General features: G+C 42.7%; 1 protein-coding gene and 2 long non-coding RNA genes across 3 annotated transcripts; 2 read left to right on the top strand and 1 right to left on the bottom strand.

Moving 5' to 3' along the window:
• Positions 1-3879: 3879 nt before the first annotated feature.
• Positions 3880-6256, bottom strand: LOC118233487. Its single transcript, XM_035429285.1, has 3 exons — positions 6150-6256; positions 4976-5198; positions 3880-4483 (listed from the first exon to the last, which is right to left on the bottom strand). Exons 1-3 carry the CDS (start codon positions 6254-6256, stop codon positions 4028-4030), a joined length of 786 nt encoding a protein of 261 aa, XP_035285176.1. The 3' UTR covers positions 3880-4027.
• Positions 6257-16189: 9933 nt separating this feature from the next.
• Positions 16190-16764, top strand: LOC118234073. Its single transcript, XR_004766618.1, has 2 exons — positions 16190-16351; positions 16657-16764. It is a non-coding gene; the product is annotated as an uncharacterized LOC118234073 (long non-coding RNA).
• A 4221-nt stretch (positions 16765-20985) lies between these two features.
• On the top strand, positions 20986-21802 carry LOC118234074. The gene is made up of 2 exons (XR_004766619.1): positions 20986-21389; positions 21695-21802. It is a non-coding gene; the product is annotated as an uncharacterized LOC118234074 (long non-coding RNA).
• The last annotated feature ends 1152 nt before the right edge of the window (positions 21803-22954 follow it).

Here is a 22954-nt window from a genome sequence, read left to right as displayed (position 1 = left end):
CTGCGTTAGAAATGACAGGAAACTTCACTGAATAAGTATTTGACATAAATAATTTACATTCCACTCTTTGACCTGAAGTGTATGAGCAGTGGTGGCACAAGGTGTGTCCTGAAAATAAGGTTGACGTACCTGGTGGAAATACCAGTTTGTTCCATTCTGGTTTTAAAGGGGAACTGCACTTTATAACACTTCTGCTTCTCATGACTGATATTGTCCTTCTAATGAATGTGAAGCCCTTTATTTTTCGATTAGTTATTTAATTATGTTAATATTTTACGCTGTTGTTTTCCTTTACAAATGCAGGAAGTAGACCCAGGCAGTTTAGGGTCAAACTCGAGGATACATATCATTGTGCGACTTCGGAGTGGGCGTACCTGCAGACAATAACATTAGGTTGGTCGTAGAAATAGTGTTGTACTAGCTGGTGAAATCGAAAATGTCTGAGGATGAAGGAGATTTTGTTTTTGATCATGGGATTGTTGTGCCCTATCAATTCGAGCCGAAATACACAGAAGAAGAGCAGGCTAATTTGCAGGCTGATCGTGCAAGAGCAAGAGCGAGTCAGGAGCGGGCCGAGATTGAGGAACCACAGGCTATTCCCAGGACAAACGGCAACTGGTGGTACACATCCTATGTATCACAGACAGACACGATAGCGTTAGCCAGCCCGCATAGTACCTACCTCGAGCGGTTCGACCAACAATGGGAAAACGGTGGGTACAACTCCAGGCTTCAGATGGTTACCTTGGTAGTCGGTGCCTTCATAGTGGTCGCTGCATACCCTTAGTCCTCGTTTGTGAAATTCTTCGGCTGTTATGTTGGGGTGTCTGATTACATCCAGCCATGTCTGGCACAAAGTTGCATTGCCTGGAAAACTATTATAACAACCGGGTACAATGCACCTCATTATTACACCGATATCACATCAAACAAAAGCTAGCAGATCAGAATCAGAATAGTTTTTATTTGCAAAGTATGTTTACACATGCAAGGAATTTGACTCCGGTTTAAAGGATCTCAATGTCCTTACACAAAGAAAAAAACAGTAACAACAACAATCTTCAGAGACATACACAAGGAATGACTATATACAGGATACAAATTTGCTGACAAATAGTGCAAAGAAGTGAAGAGTGCAAGGAGTGAAGAGATAAATATTAAATAGTGTTTCAGGGTTATTGCACAGTGCCACAATGAGTTAACTGTTCATAAGTGTGACGGCGAGGGGGAAGAAACTGTTCCTGTGTCTGGTGGTCTTGGTGTACAGTGTTCTGTAGCGCCTAGCAGAGGGGAGAAGTTGGAACAGGTTATGTCCAGGGTGTGAGGGGTCTGCAGTGATTTTCCCTGCCCGTTTCCTGACTCTGGAGGTGTACAGATCCTGGATGGTGGGCAGGTCGGCACCGATAATCTTTTCTGCAGACCTGATTGTCCGTTGCAGTTTGTTCCTGTCCTGTTTAGTGGCTGATCCAGTGCAGAGAACAGACTCAATGACTGCAGCGTGAAACTGGATCAGCAGCTACATCCTCTGCTTGGCCTTTTTGATGATTGTGTTGATGTTAGACTCCCACTTCAGATCCTGGGAGATTGTAGATCCCAGAAACCTGAAGGATTCCACAGCCAACACAGTGCTGTTGAGTATGGCGAGGGGGGGCAGCAATGGGGGGCTCCTCCTGAAGTCCACTGTCATCTCCACAGTTTTGAGCGTGTTCAGCTCCAGGTTTTTGCAACCGCACCAGATGTTAGTTTGTTTGATTTCAACGCTAAGTTAACAAAATGTTTTGCTTCGCTTCTATTCGATTTGCCGTGAAAGCAAATTGAAAAAGAAGAAAAAACCGGAAACCGTACTACTATGTGGACTTGCGCAAAAAAAAAAAAAAGTCTTTGTTTCTAACGTTAGACATTCAAAATGAAATAACTGATCGAAAAATGAAGGGCGATACATTCATTATAAGGACAATATCAGTCATGAGAAGCAGAAGTTTTATACAGTGTGTGGTGTGGGGATGGCTGGTTCAAGTGGCCACACCTGCCCTGGGTCAAGCTAATTAGACCTGGCCAATTGGATAATTGGTTAAGAATTAGATAATTGGCCAGGCTAATTGGACCCAGGAACAGGAGTGGCTGCACCTGTGCGTAGTGAGGTAATCACTGTGCACAGGTTAAATCTGCCATCCCCACCCACACCAGGGAGCTCTCTGTCTGTCTCTGTCAAGTCTGAAGGTTGAGCCAAGTTTACGGCTGTGTTCAGCAGGTTGATGAAAGGTTAGGACATGGGTTCGTTTTTGATTTTGGATGAGCCAAAAAAATTTCTAGTAGCATTGGGTATCTATGACCATAAAAAGATGTATGCAGATTTTTTCAGGGAGAACATTTTTCAAAAATGACCTCAAACATGACTGGGGGGTGGGGGGTGGGGGGGCAGCTGTCCACAGCATCGCCCCTAATCTCCGCTACCATGGCAACCTGCACATCCAAGAACAGCCAACCAGTGTTGTAGCCTTTTTTCTTATTCTCTGGGGCGGGGGGTGAGGGGGTGGGCGGAGGGTAACATTAATGAAAGGAACTGGACCCTTCTTGGTGACCAGGCCCTTTAAACAGACCAATGTCAGACCGCAGAACACATTCTGGTCAGGTATAATGTGGCTGTTTTACATTAATACTGCCTGTCATTGTCTCATTTTAATAAATTATGTACAGGTTGTGGAATTGTTTTGCAAAATTTCATATGGACTAAAACTGCACATGATGTGTAAGACAGTGAAAGACTAATGCAATTTGTTGTGTGCAATATATATCCAATACATACAAATATGGCACGTTGTTTTATAAACTGAAACGGGTTACCAGGGTTGAGACCATCTAATTTATGGGAACCGTGTTGAGTTAGAGGAACAGTTTTGAGTAGGTGGAACAGTGCCGAGGAAGAAGAACATTATCGAATAGAAGGTACAGTGTTGGGTTAAACAAGCATTTCTGACTCACAGAAACACTGAGTTTTAAGAACAGTGTTGGGTTGAGGGATGTGTTGGGTACAAACAGTGTTGGGTTGGGGAATGTATTGGGTCAGAGGAACTGTGTTGGGTTATAACAGTGTTGGGTTAGAGGAGGAGTACTGAGGAACAGCAGGTTGTCAGGAACATCAACAGGTAAAATAAGAGATTTCCAGAATACAACCAGTCACTGATAGCTGTTCTAAACCACCACAAAGACAGAGAACAGAACTCAACACAACTAATTTTTTTGTGTGGTCGTATTACAGTTTAAATGTTTTTTTGTTTGTTGGGATTCAGGATAGTGACATACCAATTCAATCAAAAACAGTGGTAGCTCAACATCTTTTCAGGTATTTACCTTGGAGCTTTCTGTTCGTTACCTGTGTGTGAGACTAAGGATACAACAGGATAGAAAAGCAGACAACAAAACAGCTTTTGTTGTGTGAAACACTGCTCCCCCGTGAAATGTTTGCTATGCCTCTCCTCATGACAGCATGTTAGCTAACCAGCACACTGTAGAACTGAGATTATTAAGAAATTGATCAGATTTAGAGATTGCTAAACGAGCTAGCTAACTAATGTTAGCAGCGGGAATATAGGGCGGGCTGGCTGGCTGTCGCTAGCTTGTTTTGGATGTAAATGGGCTTATGTTAGCTGGCATACTAATATTACTCCAGGCTTTTGTACATTGCTTAGCTAGCTGACACCAGCACTGGCAATAACTGCCTAAGTGCAAAATGTTGCATGACACCAACAGTAAATCTCTTGACCTCATGAACTTCTTCGAAACAAGTTTAAACTGAAGTTTATTTATTTATTGACACATCATTATTAGACATTAATTCCATTATAGATATACTTATTTTGATTACACCGCTTACATGCTATATATTTTTTCGGATACATTTTCTGTTCCTGTACAAGCAGTATTCAGAATTTAAAAAATGTCACGTTACATGCATTGAACAATCAGGATGTTCCTCTAAATGTCTCTCCCCTCACAAACATCACTATTGTTGATTCAGAGAACTCAGCTAGCGCTTCTTGACAGGTATGGATGTCTGCCTTGGTGCCGTGCCAACTGAGCAGCGGCCATAGTAGCTGCTGTCTTTCTTTGCACAATCAGCAGTGAGCCTCAGGCAGACAAAACAGAACTCAACGTGGCATCCGTTACAAATTATGTTTTTACACTTTTTCCCGTTGTGTTCTAACAGTTCTCCACAAGTGGGACAGGCCCGCACAGAGGGACAGTCCTTCACCTCTTTTATACTCTCAAATGAAATATATTTGCATGTCCGTATGAGATCAAGGCGCTTGTCAATACAGCCATCGTTGTCACATCGATCAGCACGGGGTCTCTTCCCTTTCCACTCCTTTAAGCACTGCCAGCAAAACTCGTACGTTCTTCCCATCCTGCTGGTGCAAATCCTGCATTGCACACTCAAACTGCGGGTGTCTTCTCTTTCTAAGAACATCTTGCAGCCTGGACACTTGAGCAGAAGGAGAGATTTAACACTTAAAAGAATACAAAGTTAGGTGAGGTATGTAATGTAACAGTATAGAAATTGTTCTTGGAAAACTGTCAAGTATACTTATTACTGTTCAATTAGCCACTGCATGGAAATTCTCAATTCTCTTGAAAATTGTTCACATGATTTGAACAAGGTGACTTAAGTGGGGATATATATGACAGATGCACACTTGGACTGGATGCTCACTGAAAATATGTCCCATTTCAGAATTAAGAGGCAGTACTGTTCTCTGTTCATATCATGTGAACAATTTTCAAAAGAATTGTGTAAAATCAGATAAAACGTAAAGATAAAACGTTTTTAACCTTGCATGTAAATTGCACAATTAGCTGAACAGACTCAACAAATGCTTGTAATTTAGTCTACATGTGTTTTTACAGTGTTTCATGAAAGAGAGTCATTTGACATGGGTAATGCAAGCCTTTTTGTGAGAAGTTAAGGGGTACATACAGCCCTATAGTCTGCGCAAGCTGTATTTCCAAGAACTTGCTCAAAATGGCGTTGCTCCTCAGGGGTCAGCAGGGCGAACTTGCGCACCACATGATAGGGCAGCTCTGCATCACATGATGTGTTTCCATCTTTAAGGGCAGGGCACCTGAATGTGGTTTTGCCCTGGAAAGCAGCAGAATGCCCAGACAGTGTTAGATCTAAATCCACTCCAAAAATGAACCACCTTAAATTGTGAACTATTTCTTTTTTTTTTTTTTTTTAAAGTGAAGTGAGAATATGGAAATTTACATGGGAATCTCTTGCAATTAATATTATTATCTGACAAAACTACCTGTTTTGACATATGTATACATATGTATAACAACTATACTACACATACACTGTTGTGAGATACATTCTCAATAGAGAAATGAAGCAGTAGTCCAAGCAAAAAACTGAACACCAACATGTAGATCAGGAGGGTGAGATGATGCACTAGGCCTCCAGGTTGAATTATAGAGGGGACCAATACAAATAAACAAACACACAGTTACAAACACACTCACAGCACACTGCCAAGTGTACTAGGCGACCTGTGATTTAAAGAAAAAAAAAAAAGAATTCAGTTCAATATAAGCACATTTATTGAATAGCAGACCAATGTACAAATGTTTTATTCAATTTCGATCCACAATAACACACAAAGTTTTACGGCATAAGTCATCTCAGACAATACTTTGCTCAAAACAGCTGCTTTTGGCTTTAATTACTCCTAAACAAACTCTTGGAAGTCCATCCAATCTTTATTCAAACTAGTAGGTGGAGTGGTTGGAGGGAGGTGGAGGGGAAGTTAAATTGACTGAAACTTTAAGTTTAAAACCACAGATAGCCAAATACCTTTGCCCTGTAGTGTAAGTGAAATAGGCACTAAAGCTGCAAGAAATATGACAAAGAATGAATTGTCTTGTGTGGGTCTGATTTTCAATAAATGCGCTTAAATGAACTGAATTCTACATCTAAATTAAAAAAAAAAAAAAACACAGGTGGCCTATTACTTTTAGCCTGTATTGTACACCCACCACCCACAAAACACACACACACACACACACTCAGAAAATCACTATACAAACATATTCTGCCACAGTTTAATGTGTCACTTGAATGTTTTACCTTTCCCAGTTCTGTTTTACAATACTCCGTCATGGATTCTGGCCTGACGGCATGACCACAAGGCAGCTCCGCCCGAAGAATGCTCAGGTCATCATCCAGATCTGAGAGAACGGCAAAACCAAAATTAACCATTCTTAAAATATTTAAAAGTAAAGACAATGCAATATCACATTTCAATTAATTTTTGTCTGTATTTTAACGGAATTACTCAACACACCTGTGTAGCACCCTAGCTGAATAATGGAAAACTCTCAGGAACTGATGGTTTGTGAAATTTTAATTCCTTTGATAAAACACTGTAAGAGCTAAGGAAAACAAAGACGCTAACAATGTGATACAATATCCATAAGCAAACTTTAGACACATACTAGGCTATAGCATTAACAAACAATCACAATATATACACACAAAAGGACACAAATACAGTAGTTCTACTCATCCAGTCCATAACAGTGATGGAATGAGATCAATGGGATCAAAAAATGGCCCTGGTATTTGAGACAGACCGGCCCTATTTTCAAACCCAACACCAACCCTTCGCTAAGCCCCACCCCCCCGGTTACTCCTGTTATGTCTGTCAAGCTTTGTGTGTCCAACAAAGCTATCAAGGCATGCTCAACCTTGAACGCACGTGAACTAGCAAAGGAAATATTTAACTAGTCATTTTCGGAAAAATGGATCTTCGATTTCAGAGAAAAGCGGACAGGAAGGTCTTTAATGGCTACATACAGAAGTCATGCTGACATGGCAGTGAAATACTATAAATAAACAATAAAGCCTACTGATCACAGTTCAAAAGTCAGGTCACCCCCTCACTTATGGACTGAAGCAGAAGACAATGTGTTGTTTCCACCAATTTGTTGTATTGCGAAATCTCTTACATGGCTTCACGTATTTCAATGATACAAACCACAGACTTGCATTGATTATGTAGAGAAATGACACAGCTATTATGAGAGTCACAAGATGGATCTGAGAGGGTGGGCTAACTTTTCTGTGGTGTAAAACGGCATATTTTCTTTTTATTGCATGGCGAATTTGGGCTCATGGAATAGCGAGATTGGGACCACAGACTGAATCAATACGAAGGCGGTACAGACGATCTATAAAGTCAATTCAAAAATACAAACAACAAATTGGTATAAATACAGTAATCCATTTTGGTGGTCAAGACAAGACATTTCAAAATGGAACATGTCGATTCCTGGTGCATTTGCTTTCTTTTAAAACATGTTTTTAAAGGTACAAGTTCTGAAAAAGTGGCGAGATTAGATGCAGCTATGCTATCTGTCCTTGGAGCAGACAGGTGTGCATCATAATCTTTGAGGGGTTCATTTGTGCATGAGGTTTAGTATTATGTTTTATCCATATCCATTCTGGTTTTTTAAATGGGAAAAAATCACATCCTCCTTCAAACTCTTTCGATAACGGGTACCACTTTGCAAGTTCCCCAAGCGCAGTTTGATCAGCTATCACTACCAAGCAGGGTGAAATCTCATCAATATATATTCACATGATTATACACGAATGCACTTAACAACCTGGTTAAACAGGTAAACAATCAGCAGCACAATTTACCTGTTTTTCAAACTCTTGAAGTCAGATATTTTTGTCTGTCCATTAGTCACATGGTTATGAAATGTGTTGCCATATGTGTACAAATCATCTATTCTTAAAATTTTCCTCTCTGTAATTCTGAAACATCATCTCTTTTGGTCTTGTCTTCTACAATACCAACTGACCATACGTACACAAATTGTAGAACATGAATATTGAGTCACATACCAAAGAAACAGGTATAGCATAACAAACAATTCATGAAAGACAGGTGCAAAACAAAAAGACAATCTGTAGGTAGCATGCAGTAGTGGCAGCTGGCTAGTCAGCTAGCCACCACAACTTGTTTATAGTTAATGTGTATTTGTGTGTTACTTCCATGTTCTTGTGCAGCCAGTCCAGGACTGAACAGTTAGTCAACCGGTTATGTGCCATGGAGATTGCACAGCTGATTTGCATAAGGGGCACATATTGTGTATTAGAAGAGCATGTCTGACCCTCACGGCCAGTTCCTGAAGTCGTGTTGGCCAGTTCATTTCAATCCCTTGTTGGTTTTTAAGTGTTCTTTGCTTTGCATGTTAGTTTTTTTTTTACAATTGCTTTGACTCATTTTGCACAGCAGAATTTCAATGCACAAAACTCAAAATTCAAAGTGCCAAACTGACTTTCAAAATTCATACTCTAAGACACTACATCCTATGCTGACATAAAGTGTAAAACTGTTAATGCAAAGTGCTAAACTGATTTGCAGAATTCTTACCTTAAGACACTGCATCCTATGCTGACATACAAAGTGTAAACTGTTAATACAAAGTGCCAAACTCTAAACTATATGCTCCATTCTCAGAATACAGCCACCTAATATCACAACAATGTTCAAATGCTTATTAATACAAATGCAGATCAATAAATTAATTCAACAGGTGTTTGTAGTCATGTCTCAGTACTTCCAACAACCTTGCCCAGGTGAATAGCATTGCAACACAATTGATAATCTCTTCACCACTACATAAAAGGCTGCTTAGAAATCTGAATGGCAGTTTCTGACAACATGGAGCAGGTCGGTGAGGTTGGTAACAAAGGACAGCGTCGTGGACGGGGTCACGGTCATGCCCAAGGAGGCAGAATAGCAGTTGTGTCAAATGAAATTAGAGCCACTATTGTCGACCATGTGATAAACAGAGGTCTAACACTGGCTCAAGCTGGGAGGGTTGTGCAGCCAAACCTGGCATCCATAACAAAAATCTTTAAGAGATAATCGGAAAGTCAATATGTGTAATTTACTGTACAGTCACTGTATATTGAAATTACAGTAATTGTAAAATTGATATTGCTGTCTGTGTTACAGTATATTTCATAAATACTAAAGTGTGGGTGTGAATTATCTTTGTTGTAATTGTTATCTTTACTGTACTGAAACTGAAAAAGCACCACCAGGTGGAGGACGTGGCCGTCTTCTCTCTGCCCAGCAGGAGAGGGCACTAATAGACATGGCGGTTCAAAGAAATGACATACGGATCAAGGAAATCCAAAAAAAACATTCTGGCAGATAACGGAATCTTCCAAAACATCCACTCAATCAGCCTAACAACAATTGGGGGAATTATGAAAAAGAACCAAATCACAATGAAACAAACTTACTTGGTGCCTTTCCAAAGGAATGAAGATAGAGTGAAGGCTTTGAGGGTGGAATATGTTTAGGTATGTGTACTGCAACGTTGCAATACTAAAGTAGCGAATACTTCAGCGACCCATCCCTATAAATGTGCAGACTGGTTGACATTATGCCCTAGACATCACATTAGGATTATGTACGTATGTGTGTGGGCCTGCCCATTGGTCTCAAGGGCCAGATCTAGGAAAACTAGGCATGTGCCTAGGGTCCAATCTTGCCAGGGGATCTATTCAGCGCAAATATACAGCATATAGGTAATAGGTACTGCACATGCCTAGTTTGCCTAGATCCGGCCCTGAGACCAATGGGCAGGCCCACACACATCCATCCCTGATTGGTCAGCCTGTGGGCAACCAACACGTTCAATGAGGAAAAGCACCTGGGCCTAATCAAGTTTATTGATATTTGCAAGGAGCTACAATATGGTGCATAGAAATAACCTTGTTTTGCATATTGTACATACAGTAAAGCATTGGTCTATTTTTATCTCGGTAATACTCATATGTTTTAGATTTCAGAGCATGATGGACATTGATGCTGGAGCAGAGCAGCATGAGATCATATACGTGGATGAAGCGGGATTTAATCTCTGCAAGCGTTGGGTCAGGGCTGGAATGTAATTGGGCAGAGGGCCACAGTTGATGTTCCGGGACAGTGTGGAGCCAACATCTCAATGTGTGCTGCCATTTCCCACAATGGAGTTGAGGCTTGTGACCCTCTGCTGGGGGCATACAACTCCGTGCGCCTCATACATTTTCTGGATGGGCTGTACAACCGTCTCTTACAGCCAAATGCTAAGATGGTGTCCATCATTGTCTGGGACAATGTAAACTTCCATCGTGCATTGGCTGTGCGAGACCGGTTTGCAGCCCATCCAGAGTTCCGATCAAAATTCCTTCCACCTTACTCCCCCTTTCTGAACCCCATCGAGGAGTTTTTTTCGACCTGGAGATGGAAGGTATAGGATAGGCGTCCATATGAGCAGGCAACGCTCCTTCAGGCCATGGATGAGGCATGCGATGACATTACAGCTCAGAAGTGTCAGGGGAGGATAAGGCGCTCTAAAAGATTTTACCAGCCCTGTCTTGCCAACAAAGACATGAAATGCGACGTCGACGAAATTCTGTGGCCAAATGCAGCGAAGAGGAAAAATGCAGCTTAAAGGAGTACCATAGTGATTTTCACACTTTCTCGGTTTTATGTGCTATTTGCACAAGAGGCATTGAAGAAACACAATGAGTACAGTTCTGTATTTTTGGAGAAATATGCGTTTTAAATTTATCGTCCTATTTTCAACCGATTGAGAAAGTTGTCAACTTGGTGCGTCACAAACACAGTAACTACTCCCCTTTCTACGCCCCGTAAACCCATGGATAACTTGAGATCCATAGTTTGCGCCGCTGGCTTACAGGCAAGACAATGCAAATATTTGACTAACGTTAGGTTCACTTAAATTAGAGTGCCTTTTGAGGACTATTAGATTATTTCTGGTTATATTAATTTAGCTAGCTACCTAACGTTAGCTAGCTAGGTAGTTTGCTTTCATAAGGCAATGTTATCGATAACGTTAGCTGGCTAGTTTGCTTTTATGAGGACTTTATAGTTGTGCTTTTATCTTAACTTGGCTAGCTAGATGGCAAAAATTATAATTGGATATATGTCAGTGTCCTTACCTTAGCTATCTATCGATACTTGATATACTACCAAGCAAGCTAGCTTGTGAAAAGTCTCCCAAAAACAGCGCGTATCATGGGGGTAGCTATGGTAACGGGGCACGGTCTGTCAATCATAGCTAACTGACAGTTCTCATTACCATGCCCAGACGGTTCGGGTGAACTTTTATAGTGGGAAATTTAGGCTTATAAAGATCAGTTTTAAAGTACATTGAAAAGACTGAATAATAAAAAAATTATGCACATTTGTTTTGTTGTTGCCTAAAGACAACTGGGAAGTGTCACGTTCAACCACCATGTTACTCCTTTAAGCACCGAAAAGCCGTTTTATTCTTTTTACTTTACAGTAAAGTTTGTTGTTACTGTAACTGTTTTTAATTTTACTGTTTTTTTTTTACTGTACAATACATTTGAGTTTACAGTACTGAATTACTGTATGGTTTTTCTTTAATGATTAAACTTCATATAATCTAATGTAATATTTTGTCTTTCATAAAAACACAAGTGCTATACTGCAGTCTATCACAGGGGATGCTTGCTGTACATAATTTCAAGTACTTATGAGGAAAGACCATTGCATAGTCTTTTTTGCTAACAAGTATTTTATGTTTAAATGCATTATTTGATAATGGCCGTTGTATTTGAAAATGCACCAATAATTAAACTTCAACGATGAACATATCCACTGTTCTGACACTATGATAAACCTTAGCATGAAATACAATCTAATTTGGTTCAGTTGTTCCTATTGTGCATGCTATATATGATTTTGAGCGGAGAGGAGTATAGCATTTTGCGTTATGACCAAAGAACACTTTCAAACTCTTTTTTTGATCAGAAGGATTTTGTTTGGCAGCATTATTTGATGATGACTGTGGTATATTGAAAATGCAGCAATGATTTAACTTCATTGTTTGAAATATGTAATATTCTGGTGCTATGATAAACTTTTGCATATAATATTCTCTGATTTGACACTGGTATTTTTATTTTGCATGCTATATTACATTTTGAACCTAAAATGAGCTGTATAGCATTCTGTGTTAAGAGTTTTGCACATTGAAACTCTGTTGTGCAAAATGAGTCAAAGCAATCTTAAAAAACTGTAATTAAGGAGCAGAGTGGCCCCAAGACAAGATCAGCTTGGTCTGTCCTTCGCTGAAATTGCCACAGCATGCTGTGCATATACATTTGCATGCTTCTCTGGTAGTGTGTATACTGTCAGTATGCCAAAGACTCCCTGATGTTATATTGTCATACGGAAATTTTCTTGGCTGAACAGAAACAAATATGACCAAATATCTCTATTCCGATTGCGTTGACTCGGCACACTGATCTTTGATTGGTTAAGAACAGAACGGATGATATTTGTAACAGGGTCATGAGACAGCCATAATAGCGGCACAGCTTCATCACGTGACGGGGCCTGCACAGTTGCTTCATTTTCTTCTTCAGAACCATAGGTCAGGTACAGAACTGTAATACAGCTGAATAGCTCGCTAGCTACTTGTTAGCTAACATTTATGAAGTTGGATACCTTATCTAGCTAGTGACTATTGCCTCTGTGTTTTTACCTTGTGCATGACAATAAAAGTTACGTGATGTCAGCTATGTAGCATACGATAAAATGTATCAGATTATTCACTTTGAGGGGAACAGCATCTGGCTTGTTGGCTGCATGATAGTTTGCAAATAGCCTAGTCTAACTAGCTCGCTAACTTGATAACGTTAGCTAACAGCAATTCCATTGTTATCTTCTACATACTACTATGGGTTCATATCTCAAGTTAAGTGTTGTTAGACTATGGCAATATAAGACGATGAAAAGTATGGTATGGAAGTAGCTAGGCTATTTACTTTTGGGAGTAGCCTAGCCTACAGAAAGTTGTTGCCTAAATCGGTACCCGCCTTTGTTCAAACAGCACTCGTGCTAACTGATCAATTAATCAATCAATGAATCGATTTTATTTGTCCCAAAGAGTAAGCCTAGGGCAACAGTGGCAAGGAAAAACTCCCTGACTGATAACAGGAAGAAACCTTGAGCAGAACCGGACTGTTATGGAAATGGCTTCCAATGCATAAACAGCCAATCCAGTTAAGTCAAGTAAATAGCTATTTAACTGAACAGTTATTTTAGGAACTTCCTACTCGTGGCTCATTTCACAGGCATCGTGATGGCATTTCGGAATTAAGGCTGTATTGAATATCCTTTGTTAGTGTAAAATGGATTTGGAGGGTCTTTCTGAAATTCCTCAGTGAAAAGTTCTGGAACTTTTTGTGCAGCTACCTTGGTCCTCTGTAATGTGTCCAAAGTGGAATTAGTGATTGGAAACAGACCATAAATATGACAATAAATTTCTGAGTACAACGTCTTGTTTTAGTGCTTAATATTTTCAAAGGGCCTTTATTCTGAAATTCCACATTGGAAAGTTCTGTAACATTTTGTGCAGCTACCTGGGGTCTTGTAGAATGTGTCTGAAATGGAATTAGTGATTGGAAACAGTTTCCTTTTAATAGAATTCTGAGCAGCACACCTTGTGTTTTAATGCATAATATATATAAGGATTTGTATTCTGAGATTCCACCTTGAAAGGTTATGGAAGTTTTTGAGCAGCTACCTGCTGTCTTCTAGAATCTTTCTGAAGTGGAATTAGTGATTGGAAACAGACGATTTCCTTTTCATAATATGCTGAATATGAGAACTTGTTAATCAGTATATGAGACGTCAAGGCTCTGTATATTCAAATTCCATAGTGAATTCTCATAACCTCCTGGTGAGCCAATGAAATTTATTTGGCATTTATGTGATAATTAGCGTATTTATTTGAAAGCGACAGCAAACCGTGTTTTGTCGACACATTTTCTTGCTCTTCCAAGTGGAAAAACCTCATTACTGTAATAACGCACGTTTACCCGCAGGAGGAAATAATGTGGCGGCTGACTTGACTGCAGTTTCTTTTTCACCGTGGCCATTTCCATCATGATGTCTCATTATTTAGGCCTATTAGATAGTCGTGCAAGCCTGGCACACAGATAGCCTGACAGCAGTGGGACCTATAGATAGCCTACTGCCTAGACTACCAAAGACGGCCGATGGATTAAGAAAAATCTACAAGCATGTAGGCTACTCTGAAAATCGATGGTATTATTTATACTCGTTTAAAGTGACAATCGAAAGGTTAGTGTTAGCTAGCATTAAAGTTTGTGGTTAGCCTAACCCACAGAAGGTGGTGGTGGGTTGGCTCATTTAAGTGACTATGGCGAAAACCTAAGCCGATGGCTTGCACCAGCTCTATGGGACATTTATAAGGAAATGAATTGAAAGTTTTTTTAAAAAATCTGTGCGCATCTGTGATTGTCAGTGTTAACTGATGCTCATCCCTGTGCAATGGTGCTGTGTGAACTAGGTGACTTGCTAACAAAGCTAGCTAATTTATCATAAATTGATAGTTGTCCCTAGTGTTGTCGTTCGCGAACGATTCGTTCAAAAGAACAAATCTTTTGGGTGAACGATCTGTACTGAATCACTTCGCGAAACAATTTGTTCGCGAATGTGAACTGGTCGTTCACTGACTATCATTTGCAGACTCAGTGAACGAATCAGTTCAGTGATTCGTTCACTGAAGTACTACGCCCGAATCGTTCGTGAACGACAACACTAACCTGAATCGTTCGCGAATGACAACACTGAAAATAACTACTTGTCGCTACCTACAAATTACAGCGGCAAATACTACTGTGCAAAAGGGACGAGCTAACATTCATGTGAAATATGTTGGCCAATCGCACAAAAACGATGGGCCATTTTGAGAAGACAGTTTCCCTTCTAGTTCTTATACAGTTTCGGACACGCTCTTCGTGGGGTACTGTATCCCATAATGCAGTGCGGCAGTCCTCAGTGTTCGCTGAAATAGCAGCAGCGGAGGTAACTTTGGTGGAGATAATTATACATGTGAATACAAGTGATGTGAATACAGATGTTTCCACTAAACTACTAAAAAAAATACAAAGCACTGTCTAACTCATTAATTAAAAGTACGGAGATCACAAAATGTGGCCAAGTTACAAACAATACTGGCTCTCTCAGCTTACACAAAATTAAACAAGTTCTTCCAAAACAATGTTTCCTGAATTTTTCCATGTAACTTGGGCCTGTGTTTTTAAAAAAAAATCCCAGCCAATGACTGTCTAAAATGTAATACTTTTGTACTAGTCTGTGCATATATCAAGTATGAAAGTAAATGGTCTTGTGCACAATTGCGTCCCAAACTCAAATATGCAACCAGACAAGTATACGTAGAATTCATATGAAGATATCTTGGCGTACTTGGGCTGAAAAACTACAAGGCTGTCCCAATGTGCACACTTAATCACACTTGGGCACTCTTGCCGTACACATTCATGTGCTTAGCGTAAGAGTGCAGGAGTACTAAAGTGTGCTTGATGTGCACTTTATCCACACTTACGCTCCGAAGTGGTACTTGACCAAGAACCCAGCCCCACAATGCAGCAAGTTGGTGACTTTTTATTTTTTAATTTTTATAAAAGTCCTAATTGTTTTTATAATCTTAATTTGGGCACTTAATACGTACTTGCATACTATGTAAATGTACAGTCCACATCAATACAAAGTGGGTGAGTACCAAAATGGAGCAGCTCAGTAGAGTCAGCGATGCCAACAGAAACCTATGGGGAGCACACACGGGGTGGAATGTCTTGCAACAGTTCCCCAATAGCTACGGTTGGAAATTAGGATGGAGGAAATTTGTTGCATATTGCCGATCATGTACGAACAATACACTAAATAGGCAGTATGCTTAGTAGAGTGTACATACTGTGAAGACACCGCAGTTACGAGGCTGATTCAAACCAAAAGATCGTTAGAAAGAGTCAACACTTTGCGGTTAGACTTAATAGGTTACATACAGAACTGGAACACTTTCACTCTAAAACCCTGAACACCAGAATCTTACCAAATTTCCAATGACTCTGGCAAAGGTTCATTGAATTATTCAATTAGTCTAAAATGTTTTCCCATTTTTCGAGAAAAAAAAAAAAAAGTTGAAGCGTCAACTAATTAAAATGGAAGGAATACCTACTTCCTTCCGAGTAGTTGCACAGCATTGGTAATCAAAGTCACAGTAGGCCGACCTACGTGTGCAAAAGGCTCAGAGTATGGACAGTGAAGACCTAACCTGTTGCTAGGCAACGCCCTTTTGTTTACAGCTCGCGCTTGTCGCGGTTAAATTTTGTGCAAAGTTAATCAGTTTAACGGTCATTTCTAGCGAGTTAAGTTTCCTTTGTGTGCGTCAATAAACGGCAGTAAGTACATCTTTCTCTATCGTCAAGGATATTTAGTTTAGATTATTAGTTAATCCATTGTCTGATAGTAATTTGTATAGCAGAATGTTTAAGTTTTAGTAGCAGTATTCCTTAATATTTACCACATATTGGCGATTTATGCTAGGTACATTAGAGTGTCATTCCTCGCGACAGTGCATCTACATATGGTAGAATATTCCGTTGTATTTAGTAAGCTACGTGATTAGCACCGTTTATTTCCTTTTAATGTACAGCTGATAATAAGTATAGAAGTAGGCTAACTGTATTTCTTTTTCCTTATTTAGAACCACACATACACACATGCACACCCACCTGGTTTAAACCTAAGAGGAGAACAGAGATTGCCTGTGCCTGTGTATTTGCATTCCATTTATAATAAACCCCCAAAAGAATTTCCTGCCTCCGTGTCCTGACCAGACACCCCATATTGTTGACAAACTCCTAACCACCAAGAGCTTCCTTACAATTTATGGTCCTTCGAGCCGGATAGAGTCACCAATATGGCAGCCAGTAGTGAGGGAACCAGTCTCCCTGCTTCACCATCTATGCGTCCTGTGCGCGCAGTTCAGCGACCAAGATATTTGGAAGATTATTTAGTGCAGTATACAGACCAACGGAATGTAGAGCAGATACACAGGCACGAAGAGGAGGGAGAACAGCCTAGTCCTGCTAGGAGCACATCCTCCATGCCACCGGCGTGGAGTGCGCATGAAGCCATCGTGCAGCAAGCTATGAAGACAGCACGGCAACAGAGTGAGACGGCCAAGAGGCAGACAAAGCTTTTGGAGTTTGTCCTGCAGCGCCATTCCCCTCGGTCCTCAGCTCAGTCATCAAGGAGGTCGTCACGGCATCAGACACCAGCTCGCCCACATCACCCAGAAAGAGTAGGTGAGCAGCATCCCCCTGCCAGTGCCCCTCACCATTCCCGAGCTGATGATCAATCAAGCGTAGCTGCAGAACTGGCTCATCAGCTAGAAGATTTAACTATCCACCACCAACAGTGGCCATTGCCTCCACCTCTCAGCCGAGACATTCATCCCCCTCAACACGTGCTTGATCCACGCCATAGCCTTCAGGCTATCAAGCAAGAGAACGAACATGACCCAGCTTCCCATCCTCAGACACAGTATCTGCCTCCACCCAGGCATCCGCCCGCGCATCATCTTGAGCATCAGTCAGCACATCAACCTCCTTATGTGCTCTACCCCTCCTACCCAGGGAACCCGGTCATGCCAACACCTTATCCCCCCATGATGTACGTGCAAGCAGCCCCCAATATAGAAGGCCCCACGTTTCCAGACTTCACAAAAGAAGATAGAGCCCAGTATGTGGAGCTTCGCCTTTCCCTCAGCACCCTCCTGCACCCCACGCAATCTGAGCATTACAAGTATGCCATCCTGCTGAAGCATGTGAAAGTACCTCAAGCCCATCGCCTTGTGCTAGCTCATGCAGAGTCTAGTACGCCCTACTCTGAAGCTCTGAAGGCACTAGATGAGCGTTACGGACGCCCATATCAGTTCGCATTGAAGGAGATAGAGGACATGGAACGCTTACCCCCCATCCGAGACGGTAGGGCTTTTGACGAGTTCGCCACCAGAGTGCAGTCACTAGTCGGGATGCTGAAGTCGCTTAAAGGAGAAGGTCGTGAGGAACTCCACTGCGGCTCAAACGTGAAGCGCCTCCTCAGTAGACTCCCCAAGCACCAGCAAGAGAGGTTCCGTCGACAACAGTACAGGAAGGATCCTGATCAGTTGAAGCTGTCACTCATTGACTTCTCGGATTGGCTGAAAGCTGAAGTCAGATGCCTGGACATTGAGCCCTCCCTTCAAGCCCACAGCGAGAAGGACAAGAAAGACTCCAAGTACAAGTCCAAGGTGAAGGTCACTACAGTAATGCATGGGACAGACAGCTCCAAAAATCCACAGTCAGATGTAACCTCCAAAGCAGCTCCTCCCATCCAGACCCGAGGTAAGGCTAAGATATACTGTCCTTACTGCAACTCTGAACACTATCTCAGCCAATGTGAGAGCTTCGCTAAGCTAACCAAAGGGGAGATGGTGGACTGGATCAAAACCAAGAGAAGGTGCTGGAGATGCGGTCGTTCTCACCTAGCCTCCGTCTGTGACCTGAAGAAGCCGTGTCGACTTTGTAAGTCTAAACACCTCTCCATTCTGCACGAGGTCAACCAGAGAAGTGAGAACGAGCCCACCAACACAGCGGCCATCACATCGACAGCAGAGACTCACTACCTAGATCAGCCAAATGGATATAGCCGAGTGCTGCTGAAGATCGTCAGAGTCAACCTGTACTACCAGGACAGAGTGTTCAACACATATGCAGTGCTTGACGATGGTTCGGAGAGAACTATCCTGCTCTCATCTGCAGCACGCCGCCTGGGAATACGGGGTCAAGCAGAAGATCTGACTCTTCGTACCATCCGCCAGGATATCAAGACACTGCCAGGCTCACGTGTCTCCTTCGCCATCGCCCCGGTTGCTCCAAGCCAAACGACAATGCGAAATATCTACAAGATATTAGCAAGCCAGTATGACCCCCTAGGTTATATCCTGCCCTTCACCACAAGAGCCAAAGTTCTGGTCCAGAGACTGTGGGCCAATGACCGTGACTGGGACGACCCGCACTTACCCACTGATCTCCTGCAAGCCTGGAACACATGGGAAGAAGAGCTCCCTCAGCTCCTATCAGTCAGCCTCTCCCAGAGCTACTTCCCATCTGGCATTGATATAAGTGACATCACCCTCGAGCTTCACGTATTTTGTGATGCATCAGAGTCCGCCTACGGGTCAGTCGCATACCTACGTGGTGAAGATCCTCAAGGCAATGTCCATGTGGCCTTCGTGCTAGCTCGCTCGCGAGTGGCACCAAAGAAACAGCAGTCGATGCCCCGTTTGGAACTTTGTGCTGCTCTGACTGGAGCTCAGCTCGCCCAGGTGATCCAGAGAGAGCTCACCCTTCAGTTGAGAGAGACGGTGCTATGGTCTGACTCCACCACTGTGCTAACCTGGATACAGTCTGAGTCCTGCACATATAAGGTGTTTGTGGGGACCCGTGTATCCGAGATCCAAGAACTGACCGACCACCGGTCATGGAGGTATGTGGACACGCAGAATAATCCCGCAGATACCATCACCAGAGGGATGACTCTGTCTGACCTCGCCAAGCCGAACCAGTTCAGTCATGGTCCAGCCTTCCTTCAGCAGCCACACGACAGCTGGCCAACCCCGCCGTCTTTCGAGGAGGTTCCAGACGAGACAGAGATGAAGAAGTCTTCGTTCTGTGGCCTCACATCGACTATCTCCGCTCCAGAGATCCCGCCTGTCGATGAATATTCCACCTTCGAAGACCTCCTTGAGGCGACTAGTAGGTCACTGCACGGAGCGGACTCCCAGCAAAGCACCCTCAGTGCTGATGACTACGCAGAAGCCGAACTCCGAATCCTACAGAGAGCGCAAAGTGATAGCTTTCCAGAAGAGATCAAGTGCCTACAGACAGGAAAAGCTGTTCCATCCGGCAGTCGGCTCATAACACTTGCCGCAGAGTACGACATCTCCAAGGGCCTCGTCCGTGTAGGCGGTAGGTTACGCCGTTCTTCCAGCCTGGAAGACGACGTTGTGCACCCAATCGTGCTAGAACCAAAACACCCTGTCACCAGGCTCATCATACGGCAGTATGATGACAAGCTGCTCCATTCCGGAGCCGAGAGAGTCTTTGCGGAACTCCGACGCAAGTTTTGGATCCTTCGGGGCCGCAAAGCCGTGCGTCGCCATCAGAGATCCTGCCCAGAGTGCCAGAAATGGAGAGCGAAGCCAATCATACCAAAGATGGCAGATTTGCCCCCCTGCCGTCTCCGCCTCATGAAGCCCCCATTCTATTCAACGGGAGTGGATTGCTTCGGACCATTCCAGATTAAGCGAGGTCGGGTTACGGAAAAGAGATGGGGAATTGTGTTTAAGTGCATGACAACGAGATGTGTCCACCTGGATGTGCTGCATAGCATGGACACTGACTCATTCCTCATGTCGCTCAGAAGGTTCGTGGCTCGACGAGGAACCCCCTTTGAGCTTCTCTCCGACCAGGGAACCAACTTCCGGGGAGGGGAGTCCGAGCTTCGAGTAAGTTTCCAGGTTATGAGTGAAGAGTTAAAGACCCAGCTGGCTAAGCGCCAGATCCGCTTCCAGTTCAACCCTCCAAATGCGCCACCTTTCGGTGGGACTTGGGAGCGGGAAGTCAGGTCCATCAAGGCCGCGCTATATGTGACCATGGGAGCACAGACGGTGACCGAAGAAGTTTTGCGGACGGTCCTCATTGAGGTAGAGGGAATTTTAAATTCCAAGCCGCTAGGTTATGTTTCGACGGACGTAGCCGACGTGGACCCAGTAACCCCCAACTACCTCCTCATGGGGCGGCCCGACTCCTCGCTCCCTCAAGTGGTTTATCCGGAGTCCGAGATCCTCAGTCGGAGGAGATGGCGGCACAGTCAAGTACTTGCGGACCAGTTCTGGACCCACTTCCTGCAGCACTACTTACCCTCATGGCAGTCAAGGCAGAAATGGGTGAAAGAGACGAGAAATCTTACCATTGGAACAGTGGTGATGGTGATCGATCAGCGGTTACCTCGAGCACTGTGGCCCGTGGGAAGGGTCAAGAAGACTATCATGAGCGCAGACGGGAAGGTGAGAACTGCTGAGGTTCAAGTGGACGACAGGACCTACACAAGACCGGTGGCCAAACTCATTGAGCTACCAGCTATCCCAGAGGATACTCCGACAATGTCCCCAGCGGACACTGAGCCTTCAAGGAGCTGATTCGCACAGCGAATCAGGGGGCGGCTGTGCAAAAGGCTCAGAGTATGGACAGTGAAGACCTAACCTGTTGCTAGGCAACGCCCTTTTGTTTACAGCTCGCGCTTGTCGCGGTTAAATTTTGTGCAAAGTTAATCAGTTTAACGGTCATTTCTAGCGAGTTAAGTTTCCTTTGTGTGCGTCAATAAACGGCAGTAAGTACATCTTTCTCTATCGTCAAGGATATTTAGTTTAGATTATTAGTTAATCCATTGTCTGATAGTAATTTGTATAGCAGAATGTTTAAGTTTTAGTAGCAGTATTCCTTAATATTTACCACATATTGGCGATTTATGCTAGGTACATTAGAGTGTCATTCCTCGCGACAGTGCATCTACATATGGTAGAATATTCCGTTGTATTTAGTAAGCTACGTGATTAGCACCGTTTATTTCCTTTTAATGTACAGCTGATAATAAGTATAGAAGTAGGCTAACTGTATTTCTTTTTCCTTATTTAGAACCACACATACACACATGCACACCCACCTGGTTTAAACCTAAGAGGAGAACAGAGATTGCCTGTGCCTGTGTATTTGCATTCCATTTATAATAAACCCCCAAAAGAATTTCCTGCCTCCGTGTCCTGACCAGACACCCCATATTGTTGACAAACTCCTAACCACCAAGAGCTTCCTTACACTACGTTTACATGGAGCCGCTCATTCTCTTATTCACCGAGGTTCTGTCACGGGTTGCGGTGTGGTGGACCCAAATGCAGACTTGGACAACGGAGTGCCGAAACTGAGATGCTTAATTCAAAAAGGTACACAATACAGCAGGCAGTCAGTTCGTGCAAAGATCAAAACCCAGAAAAATCCACCGGGGCAAAAGTACAGAATCGGAAGACAAAAATCAAAGTCGTTAAACAGGCGGAGGTCAGAACAGGAAATCAGCAAAACAAAATCGGTGGTCGGGTAAACAGGCAAGATCAAAACACGAGTCAGCCTAACAAGCGGTAACCGCTGGCAATGCACTGTAAACAGGAGGCACAATCTGGCAAAGAAGAACAGGGAAACGGAGAATATATACCAAGGAACCCAGGTGCGCGAAATGAGAGCTAATGAACAGAGCGTGAACATGCAAACAGGGAACAGGTGAATTAAATGACTGATTAACCATTAAGTGAGAATGCGGTCAGAACAGCTGGGAGAGATGAGCTGAGGGGAGAGAGAGAAAGATGAAAAAACAACGCCCACACAAAAACCGAAACAAAGATCGTGCAGGAGAAAAAACAGATAGTGAACTAAAAGGTAACGAAAAAAACAGAAACATAACAGGTTCGCTCTCATATTCCATCTCTAATAGGATTAACAACCCAATCTGAAGAAAATATCTCATGTAACCAATTCAGTTAGAACAGACTATCCCATTTCAATTGAATTTTAATTGGATTTGAACGGGGTGGTGTTAACCGTTCGATAATCCGATCAATAGGAGAATGTTGCTCAACGCGTAAACTATCAGTAGTTTGACTTTGTTTCTCGTCGTTCAGCAAGAATTTAATCGATCGTGGACTAGGTTTTAACCTTTTGTATATTTCGGTTAAAAACTTAGCTGGTTGACTGACTTTCCGTCAGAAGACTTCCAGGCTACTTTTTAGTTTTCGGGAAACAACCTTGATCGTAAATATTTTGCAGCAGGTAAATGTTAGCCAATATCGATATGTTATAGCGTGGCTAAACAATGGCAACGAGAATGTTACATCCCTTAACCATAAA

This window comes from Anguilla anguilla, chromosome 8 (genome assembly GCF_013347855.1).
Source record: "Anguilla anguilla isolate fAngAng1 chromosome 8, fAngAng1.pri, whole genome shotgun sequence".
Classification (NCBI taxonomy): Eukaryota; Metazoa; Chordata; class Actinopteri; order Anguilliformes; family Anguillidae; genus Anguilla; species Anguilla anguilla.
Note: the sequence above shows the minus strand (reverse complement) of the source record. Positions and strands in the feature narration are given on the sequence as shown.